At 41.6% G+C, this 12019-nt stretch overlaps 1 protein-coding gene across 2 annotated transcripts in view; it reads left to right on the top strand.

Moving 5' to 3' along the window:
- TBCD (tubulin folding cofactor D) overlaps positions 1-12019 on the top strand; it is a 119137-nt gene that overhangs the window by 2288 nt on the left and 104830 nt on the right. For both annotated transcript variants that reach the window (XM_053994388.1, XM_053994389.1), the window contains exons 3-8: positions 839-889; positions 1080-1177; positions 1869-1970; positions 2906-3052; positions 3888-3943; positions 6051-6183. In XM_053994388.1, the coding sequence (XP_053850363.1) occupies positions 839-889; positions 1080-1177; positions 1869-1970; positions 2906-3052; positions 3888-3943; positions 6051-6183 (587 nt within the window). The remainder of the gene's footprint in view (positions 1-838; positions 890-1079; positions 1178-1868; positions 1971-2905; positions 3053-3887; positions 3944-6050; positions 6184-12019) is intronic.

The raw sequence follows: 12019 nt of genomic DNA, 5'->3' as shown, positions 1-12019 counted from the left end.
TAAGGAGGTTTTGGTTTTCTAATTCAAAAGCTGTTTTCTGACCAAATAGCTAAAGTGAGCCTGGCAATCTCTAGTGCCATGCTGGATCAGTTAATGAGCTTCTTGGGAATGCAGCTTTCAGTTCTGTAGCTGCTTTTTGTTGATTCTGGGCTTAAATTGAAAAGCTCTGAAAGCTCTGGAAAGCTGTTATTATTTTTTTTTCCAATACTCAATTTCAATTTCTCCCTTCTTGAGTCACTATCCAAAAGGAAGAGACTCTGTTACTGGCAGCAAAATAGAGTAAGGGATGTGAACAGTTTTGAGGAGCACAGTGGTAAGAGCTGCAGTTTGCTTGTTGAGGTTAAAATTTGTTAAAGATTCTTTGCTCTTTGCTGAATAATTCCCTGTATTCTATTTTAAAATAAGAAACTAGCTCTGAGGATTGTGAGGAACACCCTCATTGCAAAGTGTTGCTTGTGGGAGGTTTGTCCCAGGAAACTGGAGGGACTCCTGGCAGAGGGTCGATGGCTCAGTGTAGGTAAATGAGTGCAGTGTGAGGGGGACAGACTGTGCTTGTACTGTTACTTGCAGTTATAAACTGCTCTGTGTTGGAAGGGACCTTAAAGATCATCTCATGCCACCCTCCCTGCCATGAGCAGAGACACCTTCCACTATCCCAGGTTGCTCCAAGCTCCTTCCACTCTATGATTTTCTAACTTTGTGACCTTGCTTACAGGTGGTGGCGGCTCAGGGATGCAGAAATCTTAAGCTAAAACTGTTCAGAATCAGAGGGTATCTCACAGTTAAGGCTCTGGAAGAACCTTGGAGTAGTTTATTACAGATATCTTTTCATTTTCAGGTATAATGGACAAGTACCAGGAGCAGCCTCACCTTTTGGATCACCACTTAGGTAGGAATGTCAGCCTTAAATAATTTTTGTATCTATACTTAAAAATCTGTTACTCTGGAAGATCTGGGTTTGCATTGCAAGACTGCTGTGGCTGACAGTACTTCCATTTTATAATTGTTGACTCCCTCTGTTCTATCAGAAGTACTGTGACCTGCATGTAGTCTCACTGGTTTTTCTCTCCTTTCTCTAGAGGGGATGATGAATTCCTTGTTGGAGATAGTATGGGACAGTGGATCTCCTCCCTCACTAGTTCACCTGGCTTTTAAATTTCTCTACATCATTACAAAGGTAAAAAAAAAATCCTAAATTTAATATTATTTAATTGAAATTTGTAAGTTATGAATATTTTCTTTGTTCTTTTCAAAAATATTAAAATAAATGTCTCATATGATTAAATATTTTAAAGTGTACTTTGAAAGATTAGTTCTCTTGTTTCCCATTTTCATGATAGTTTATCTTATTTAATAATCCAGATTAGTAAAAATCCAGATCTGAATGCAAAAGAAATTGCAGACGTGGAGATGCTGAGTGATAAAACATGAGTTATAACGTTGAAAAGTGTGATGAACAGTTAGATGGATGTGGAATTTACATTTGAGCACAGGAAAATATTTTTGGGCTGTAAGGGCTGAGCCCTGGGATAGGTGGCTCAGAGAGGAGGGGGGGTCTCCATCCTTGGGATTCTGGACACCCCATGCACGTGGTGCTGGGCACCCTGCTGGGGTGACCCTGCTTCACCAGGAGGGTGGGACTAGACAATCTCCAGATGTCCCTTGTTTTAAAGTTCATTATCATGTCATAAATCCTTAATAACTTTGTAAAAACACAAACATCACAAGGAATTTAAGACTTTTACTGCCTACTTACTCTCCTTATGACATGAGGATCCTAATCAAGAAATTCCTCCAAGGGTCTTTCCTTTCCCCTCAGTACGTGCTGGTGCTGGGTGGGTTCTGAATTCTGAAACTTTCTGCCTTAGGTGAGAGGGTACAAACGTTTCCTGCCACGCTTCCCTCACGAAGTCCGGGACCTGCAGCCTGTTCTGGATTTGCTTGCAAAGCAGAACCCAAGAGACCCCGAGGTGAGCACTTGTTCAACTTTCATGTCTCCAGTGGAAAAAGCTGAAGGAAAAAATCTGGGGAAAAGTATATAAAGCAGTGACAGACCCTGTCTGGTGTTAACCCCTGGATTTGGTGTGAAAACCATCATCTTGTCACAGGAGAAATACCCCAAGGAGAGGTCTTGGTTTTCTTTCATGGGATTTGTTCCAAGGATTTAGAAGCAGTGGCAGTAGAGGTGCAAGTAGAATCTTTGAGCACTCGTGTAAGGAACACATTGATTGTAACAAGAGTAAGAAGGGCGGTGAAAGGCACTGAACCTCTAAAAGGAGTAACTGAAAAATACTCCAATCTGACTCCAGGAAAATGTAGTTTATATTCTTATATTTTTAAATAAGAAAAAAAAAAGAACTCCAGAGAGCTGCTTAAGATAGATGAATTTTAAGAGAGATCATTATCAGTTGTAAGTAACAAAAATCATGGATTTGAATACAATAATTGTATTGCTGCTCTAAATTAAAGCTTTTTTAAAATAAGCATCAATTCTGACACTTTGCTGCTTTAAATCTTGAAAAACTTCCTTCTTTCTTCAGAAGTTTTTTCAATAAACCCATGAAAGCAGCACATAAGAAATTAAGGAGAAAAACATACTTCTGTTATATTTGTGAGTGGAGGCACAGATAGGCTGAGGGAAGGGAAAAACAGGAAAATGGGAAGGTGCATTTTTCCTTTGGGAAGGAAACAAGGTTGCCTAGATTTCTGATTGGGGGGAGGGTCCATTAATTTTGTTACAGTTTTGCTGTTTGGGGTGCTTGTAGTTCTGGAGTTTCAGGGCACTCACATTGGGAATTTTGTTTTGCTCATCTTTGAAAGTTCCTTGGAGCCAGGGGGGTAGTTTGTGCTCTTTATATTGCAGAGAATGAAATAAAAAATCCTTTGTTTTACCATTCCATTCCAGACTTGGGAAACTCGCTACATGCTCTTGTTGTGGCTGTCCATGATCTGCCTGATCCCTTTTGATCTGGCCCGTTTTGATGGAAACCTCATTGCCCTGGAAGGGCAGGCTCGGCAGCCAACCATGGATCGCATCCTGGACATAGCAAAGGTGAGGAAAACACACCCTGTAATGCTTTCAGACCTGGGACATTTGGCTCAGTCATTCAGTATGTGATAAATAGTCATATATTCTGTATATTCCTCAATGATGTTCTTTTCTGCATATTATTTAAGCCTATATTTTTGTGTCTGATCTGTAAAGAATTTTTTCGTACTTCTGGATCTTCATACTGTTGTTTGCTCCTTTAAAGTCAGGTGAGACTGGAACTTGTTTCCCCTCATCTAATAAACTGTTTTATCTGAGGTGAACCCCTGCCTTTGAATATGTTAGAGGCTTTCAGCACATGGCAGTGCCAGAGAGCTTCTCTGAAAACCAAGTCTGAGGATTTCTAGAGAAAATCAGTGTTTGATGAGAGTGGAAGCTGTGACTGTGTGAAGATTTTTAAACAAATACATGAAGTCCCAGTGGGTGTCAGCCCAGGTGGCTGACTTGTCATGCCTTTGAGATAAAAATAAACCAACCCCCCCTTCCCCACAAGCCCAACAGCTCAGGCTTTTGACACTTGCAGCACTAAGGGGCTTGCTGCTTATAGGACAATGTGTCTGTGTGTTAAGGCTTCAGCAAATGAACCTTCAGTAATAAACCTGCTTTGAAAGGCACAGGAAGGGAGACTTTGCCTCAGATACAGTTTGTTAAATGGAAAAATGAACTTTCTACTACGTTTAAGCTCAGTTTGTAACTATAATAATGACGTGATGTGTGTAATCATCATAATATTTGTCATGTAAGTATTCAGTAGTGTGTTAAGTACAGAGTTGTTACACAGTTGGTTTTCTGTCTCCATGTATGAATTCTTTTGCAGTCAGTTTTCTTTTCCCTTTAGTGTTACCTGGTTGTCAGTGACAAGGCTCGGGATGCAGCTGCTGTGCTGGTGTCCAAGTAAGTCTCTTTTGTGCATCTTATCAAAAAGCTCCCAGTCCTCCTGCTGTTTTTTAATCCTTATTTAAGCATGACAGTGTTGGGAGGGCTGGAAGTTGCCAGCTGTGTGTGGGATATTACTGTTGCTTGAATTGGATGCAGCAGTGTTTGTTGGGAATGCTGCTTCCTTTGCACATGAAAATAAATTACAAAGACCATAAGCAGGGATAGTACACACATGTCTCTTGTTTCAGTATCTATTCCAGTCCACATTCCTGGATATTCTAGTGGAAGTCAGCTCAGGTTGTGATTGATTTGGGGTTTTTTTCCCTTTTTAAAGCAGTAGAAGCCCTGGCTCTGCTCTGCAGCCTGTGCTCAGCAGGTGGCGCTGATTAATTTTAATTAGGAATGTATGTTCAGAACAAATTTGGGGATAGAATACCTGAAGCTGGTTCTAGTGCAAGGCTGTAATGGTGCTGTATAGTGGACTTAGAGTTATTTAGTTTATTATGAAAGCACCATTTTCAAAACAGCCTGGTGATCAAAACACTTCAGCAGAAATTAGAAGGCTGGCTCCAAGGCCTTTCCCTGTTCTCACATCCCCAAAGCCAGTTCTGAGCATAATCATTCTGACATGAGGTTTCTGTGCCATCTCCCTGGAGCTGGACTGTTACTTGGGTGGGCAGGAGCACAACGGTGCTGGCACAGATGGAGAGATAAGATACAGGAGTCTGACTCTGTAGCACACTCTGGGAAAGTCCCTGGGGAGCAGGAGAAAGTCTGGGCCCTGCTTCGTGCTCCAAGGAGCTGATAAATTTCAAGTGAAGTTTAGAAACATCAGGATTTCAGACCTCCTGTTTTCCAAAATGTGCTGCTTCTCACAGGGCAAAGGAGCTGGAGTATATTTCATGAATTCTCCTTTCTGCCTGCTCAGTGAGTGGTTGCAGTAGGAGGAGACGGGGCTGATCCTTATCCTAGTCTTAGTCTGGAGGTTAGGACACTCCTTTGGGAAAGAAAGATTTAAACTCCTTGGGGCTGAGGAAGGGTCTAGGAACCAGCTCAGCCACTTCACAGGTCACTTCTCTCACGTGTGCCCTTGGGCCAAAGGCAGCTTCATCCTCCAACCCAAAACAAGCCTCCTGCAGCTCACCCCAATTCCTCATTGTTCTGCTGCTGAGCACCAGAGGGACTGGCTGGGAAACCCATCCATCCCAGCAGCTCACTGCTGAGGTGTTCTCTGTATTTAATTTTTAATATATATATATATATAATATATATATAATTTAATACCCCATCAGTCAGCTCTTGGGGCTGTTCCTCAGTTCTCTGTAGGTGTAGGATGGATCCAGGTCCTGGCTCTGGGGCACATCCTCTTTGAATTCCTTGAGTTGTGCTGGGTGAGCTTCCCCCTGTGCCTTGTTTCCACTGGGTGAGTTGAGAACAAGTGTAATCTGAATTGCTGCTGCAGCAGGACCTGGTTTGTAGGAGCCAGGACACTGAAGTGATGCCCTGACTGCAGCTTGGCTGCTCAGGGGAGGGCTGAGAGTAGGTTTATGATAGTTTAGCCATGAAAAGCATCCTTTCCCTTTTCTAAGAGGGCTGAAAATACATCTCTTAACCCATCTTATGTGTTAAATAACAGGTGCTTGACCTTTTCAAATATCTGAAACCCCAAATTGCTTGTTCTGGGCCTGACTGCTGACAGACAGTGCAAAAGGGACCCAGTGCTGATTTCCACTCATTTTCAGATTTGCAGAATGGCTGTTTTTGGTGAGAGAGGTGAAGAATCCACCTATTTGTGTCAGATTTTCACTAATTCTAATAGAAATAATTTCTTAAAAGCTTTGGAAATTTTGTTGCTTTCTAATTAAGCTAAGAAATGTCTAGAACCCAAGTTTTTAGCTGGGTTTAAAGTGAAAACAAAATTCCAGGTCAGAGCCTTGCTCAGAAACAGATGGACTAAATATAGGATGGTTTGGAGTGTTCCCACCCTCAGTGATTTGGGGAAACACACATTGAAGAATTGTTTCCAGGAGCTACAACCAGTTTGGATAGGAGGAAAAATCATTTTTCATAGTGTGTCATGAAGTCAATGGCTGCAATGTTTTCTTTTCTTTTTCTGTGACAGGTTTATTGTCCGCCCTGATGTCAGGCAAAGCAGGATGGCAGATTTCCTGGACTGGGTGCTCTCCATGTTATCCAAATCCTCCTCCCAGACCATGGAGGGCACTGTCATTATGAATGGCATGCTCCAGGCTCTGGTAAATACTGGTTTTCCCTTAAAAGATAGACAGTTGGGTTTATGGCCATCCTATACTGCTACAGGAGGCCCTTGACAGCAAATGCACAGAGGGGTTCCTGGCAATGAAAAAAAGAGAATTTCCTCCACAGCAGTTTAGACAATATAACTTCCCATGCATGTGTATTTTCTTTTTTTGTCATCCCCGAATGAAAGTGAAGTTGCCAGTATAGATATTCATAAATAGCTCTCAAAGTAGCAGTCATGTCAGTAAGTTTGGGTTTGTTTGCTAATCTGAATGAATTTTTTGTTGAGTGCCCTTTCCTTGTGAATTGATAATGGTGTGTGACTCAAAAGAGCTGAATTCTTAGTTTGGGTTTTAAAATTGACACACATGGTGAAAAAATCTGAACTGCTGTTCCAGGGCACTGCTCCTCTTGTACATCCTAAGAAGGGCTATTGATAAAAGCTCTGTTGTAGTTTTACACCCTTAAAAGTGATGGGGTCTGTTTTGAAATCCTGGGGTAACACTTCTGGTGTCTGTGCTGGTTTTGATGTCTGACTGTATTTGGGCAGAATGGGTTTGTGTGGGGGCAGGAATTGTTGTTCCTTCTTGGTTTGCTTGTTACCAAGGCAGTGCAGGTGAAGACAGATCACGAGCCCTTGTGCAGTATTTGCAGTTGCACAGGTTTGAGGATTTGCTGGTGTTTGTACAAGTTTTCATAATTTGCATTAATTTGCTACTCTTCTTAACCAGTCACTAAGAGGACTTGTGTGCAGTGTGGTACTAAACATCAAAGTAAAGATCTGGAGCAAGTGTGTGGGGTGTGGGTGTTTTTTTTCTTAGTTGTTTCTTTTTCCTCCTGAGCTCTTCCAAATCAGAAGGGAGAAGAAATGATCTATATTTAGAATAACTGAGGACCTGCTACTTAAGCAGGAGGAAGCGTTATTTGTGTGCATTGCAGCGTTTCAAAAGACAGAATGATGTTTCATCATTTTATTGTCAGATCTGGAAAGGGAGACTGACTGTTTGCCATTCCCGGGGCATGATGAGACCTGCAGGATGTATAATGCATTAGTGTTTTGTCATAATTCCTTTGAGTTTGGCTTTGGCTCCATCCACCTGTTCATTAGTGCGCACTAAGCGAAACAGGTGAATACTCAACAAGTAGAATCGAAACCAGAATGTGATACAATAGACCTGGGAGCAGAGCCTGCTGCTTTGCTTTTCTGGGATTTTTTTTTTTTTCCCCTCTCCACAGCTCATAACTCCAGTTGGTAGATATGAGCAGATTTATAAAGCCTTTTCTTGCATTTAGTCTTCAATTTCTCCTTTCAGTCACTACAATGAATTGTATCAAAGGTTTTCAGAATGATATGTGTATGCATGTAGGTGCTCAAGGAGAGCAGGAAATATTTCTTTCAAGGGTTAAATGTTATAAATATCATATTTATATATAATAATATATTAATTATATATATAATATATATATTAATATATATATTAAGAACTTTGTCTCACACTTGTAGCAGCACTATGTTGTCAAAAATACTAGCTGAAAATAAGTGTTCAAAATAAGTAAACACTTATCTTTAACATGCAAGATTGTAACTTAATATAGTATATAATTTATTCTATTTATTCTATAAATAAATACAATATATTTTGACAGAACAAGTAATCACTAAATTTGTAAAGCAGAGCACATCTCTGTGAGGGGCAACTAAAAGTTGTGGCAACAAGCTTTAGAATTCTTTGCCCTTGGACTCCTCCAGCACTTTGTTACTTTAAGAGTCAAGCTGCAGCTGCTTGGCCGTGTCTCTGAACAAGCAGAACAAAAAAGACCATTTTTCAGTTTGAGGTCAGTACAGCAAGGTGGGTTTTGGGATTGTGCAGGTTTTGGGAATGATGTAACCCACCAGAGTGGGGATAAAATGTCTCTCCACATCAGAGCAGAGTGGGGCTGCCCTGAACAGGGTGGGTTTTGGTTGGGTTAGGATTTTGTGCCACTTGCAGTCTGCATTTACTGAGCAGCATGGAAAAATCGCTCAGAAAAGAGACGAAACTCCTGCATTTCAATGAACTGAAACTGCAAGTCAGGGACGCAGTGAGTAGTTGGCCGTGGCTGACTTTGATCTGCCTCTTCGTGGCCGTGAGCCTGGCTGATCAGGTGTGTGCTGCTGTTTCATCTCACTCAGCGTTCTGTGCAGAACGAGTCCGGCTGTTCCGCGGCTCCTGTCGGAACACGCACCCCGCGTTGCATATTGTAATTGCACTGGGGCCTTTGGCTCTCTGCTCCCCTCCACCTGTCCTCAGTAATTCACCATTTCCCAACGGGGGGCACCAGCAGGCACCTCTGCTGCCACTATTTCCAATTCAGTGTTTCATGCTGCCCTCCTTTGTTGAAACCTCTGTTGCGCTACGGCGTTTAATTCGCTTCCGTGCTCCTGTTCTTTGGCGTTTGAAGGACTGAAAATGTTGGATTATTAAGCAATTGCTACTTTTTTATAACATTTGTTTACTTGAAGGAAACTTCTAGCCTGTTTCAAGAATCTGCATTTTAAATTCTCTTGGTCTGGAGGTTTGCTTTTAAACCTGCCATTATATCAGACAGCTTTTTAGTTATCGCTGCAGGGCGCAGCACTCCCAGTTCTTGCGTGACAGAGATGTCATCACGTTGAGGTAGCCTTGGGCATTGAAACTTATTAAACCTTATTTGTTTTATAAGTGATTCAGTATACAAGTGTGAGTAATAATTAAAAAAAATAAAACGCCCTACACAGTGATCTGATGAAACTCGAGAGTCTTAAGAACGAGGCATTTCCCTGAGCTGTCTCTAATGCAAAGGTTATTTAGCAATAGCTACATGCTTATGTAAATTTGGCTCCAGGGAAGAAAGAACTCTCTAACTCTATTCTTTCAGACCCAGAGGCACAAAAATAGAATATTTCCAAATAGAATGTTTCCCAAGTCTCTGTATTTTTGGCATTCTCAAAGAATTGGCTGTATTAAGATTGTCTATTGGCGTTATTTTTTTTAAAAAAAGGGGTTGTTGCTTAGTGGTTTGGTGATAGAAAAAGCAGTGTTGGTGAGAGGTACAGATGTTCTTATGTCTGCAGGTACCAAGGGCACTGACTCCTTTCTGCTCACGCCATTTCTCTCCTGTCACGGAGTATTTCTTCTAATGTGCCCTTGTCTGATACTGCTGGGTTTTTCTGCACCAGAACTTTTGTGGTTCATTCAAGGTTCAAAAGTTCTGTTATCATAAAACTGGTTCTTGTTCGAGTATAATACTATCTCAAGCTGCTATTTTTTTTTTTTCCCTTCTAAAATCTGTGGATTTTAAATCAAGATGGAAAAGGAGGTACTCTGACAGCTCTCCATGTGTTAGTATAAACATGTCAGATGTTCAGCTGATAAATAACTGGTATCACATGAAAGCTGCCATCACTGTGTTGGTGTCTGTCAGTGTTGGTGTCATGTTGATGCTCAACACCCAAACACGTGCAGCCCACAGCAGGAATGCTGCTTGTGTGGAGGCACAGTAAGAGCAAGGCCTTTAACTAACCCATTTTACCATCAGCTGCAAGTAGAATGCATTAAATATTCCCTCCTTCCAAGTGAACTTCAGTTCTGCCAGCATGTTCTCCCTCCCTGCTCCTGGCCTGGAGGCAGGGATGGCTGGTGGCATTCCCGGGGTGTTGTGTGGCTACCAGGGGGTGCTCCAGAGCAGTGCAAGGGATCATTTCCTGCTCTTCCCAGCGAGGCTGGAATTATCCTCCCAGTCCTCCTCTTGGTTACAACCAGAGGGTAGATGCAGACTTGTGTCTCCTGCTCGGCAGGAAGATCCACTCGCTCCCCACCAGCCAGGCCACCCCTCATGGTGATTTGTGTAGCTTGGGGAACAAGTCCTGGAGATGATCCCGACTGATAGATCTCCTGCAGGTCGGGCCCAAAGTGGGTTATGCAGACAATTGGCAGGTGTGGTGTCTCTGCTGGGATTATTAAGAAACTGGGCTTTGTTTGCCTTGCCCTGCGCTGTTTCTAAAGCAGAACCAGACTTGACAGTCGTCATCGCTTGCACACCGCTGATTTTCTCTAATTTGTAGGTGGCTTAATTATTTATAAGAGAGGGAGTCACATACTTCTCAACAGTTGAGCAGGTTGGGTAGGTTGGTGTGTGCTCTGTGTCCTCGTTGGGCAGGAGCCCGTGGCGTGGCTGCGACTGCGGGATGCTCCGACAGGCAGGCTCCTCGTGCTCAGCACTGCTGACACCAAAATGCCTGTGCAGGTGGCAAACCAAGCTTATTAATTGCTTTGTTTGTATCAGATTTTTGGAAATGGTGTACCTTGGATATTTTTCTTCCTTCAAGGCAGGAAGTTTAAGCCTGGGTACTGCAATGCTGATTTGCTCTTTTTGCTGCTTTTTTTTTTCCCCCTCCTGATTTTCATTTATGCATCGTGACCATTTCTTTTTTAGTATGACCCCTGTAAGCTCCAGGTTTACAGTATTTTTCTGAAGGAGTAACTTTGCTGTACTTGCCTGACTGTAGCATGTGCTGGAAGAAAATATTTTTTCTGCTTTCCCAAAAGCCAGCATTGGTTAAAGTGCTCTTTTATTTCCTTTGAGAAAAATACATCTATTACACTCAAAAGTTTTAGAGGTTTGGACTTGGGGATGCTTTTGCATGCTTTGATTCATAAATAAATAATGAACAATTCTCTTCTTGTCTTTTCTACACTCAGAAAAATAACCCAGATACTGGGTTTCCTGCTGTGTTGAATATCTGAAGAGTAGTTCTCCACAGTTGGGCTGCTACCTATTTACTTGTGTAAAATTTATTTTTGAAACAGCTGTTAAACTTCTCTGACACAGAGAAATACCTGATGTATCAGTGGTAGAAACTCCAGGGACCTGCTCCAGTTGTGTCTGACCCCCAGTGCACCTCAGTGGGTGCAGAAAGAACTTTCTTCCTATTCAGACATTTGGCATTTTCAGCTCTGTTTATTCCTAAAGCATTGGGAGCAGATTTTATTGATCAAAAGTCATTTAAATATTATGGCCCTTTAAAAAAAGTTTAGTTCTTAATTCAAATTAATAATTATTGATTAATTAGCTATTCTGTCCTTTGGGCAATTTTTACTTCTTAAAACTCGTATTGATAAAATAAAACATCTTAATGCACATCTCCATTCATTTATAGCTGTTGCCACAATGATTTTTATTACAAAATGTATAAGTCCCCATAGTAGGAGTAGATGTTCTGTGTTGAAAATAGTTGTTATTTACTTTTAGTGAAACTGCTGTAGGGAGACAGTGTGTGTTTCACTTTTTTGTTCAGAAAATAATAGAAATGATTATGAAATGGAATCTGCCAAGGTTGCTGTTTTAAACTGATTCATAGATGTGTGAGGAAAAGCATTAAAAAAATAATGTACAATATTTGAATTTTTCTTATTTCCTGCTTGTCTGTTGGTTGATTCCTTCCATCTCTCTCAGAGGTGGTACCTTCTTTGTTGTGTTCTTCCTGAGGAGTCAGGACTTAATTCAGACTTGGACTCAAGGGTGTGAAAACATGTGGAGAAGCTTGGAGAAAGGTGCCAGAATTTGGGAACTGCAGACTGAAAATGGGCTGGTTTGAGGATTCTGTTCCACCTCCCCAGCAGTGTGCTGAGAGCACACACCCAAAGGTGTTTGTCCAGGAGCATTCCCAAGGATCTGTTCAAAAGCTGTTTCTCTACACTATCACTGCTTGAGGATTTATAGTGTGCTTTGTTTGAATATGCTTGAATATTATAATAATAATAATAATAATTTGGAGGCAGCCTGTCTGTGCCTTAAAAACAATGTTTGCTT

The sequence above is a fragment of the Vidua macroura genome, chromosome 19 (assembly GCF_024509145.1).
Source record: "Vidua macroura isolate BioBank_ID:100142 chromosome 19, ASM2450914v1, whole genome shotgun sequence".
Lineage (NCBI taxonomy): Eukaryota > Metazoa > Chordata > Aves > Passeriformes > Viduidae > Vidua > Vidua macroura.
The sequence above is the reverse complement of the archived record's forward strand: the minus strand, read 5'-3'. Positions and strand labels throughout refer to the sequence as shown.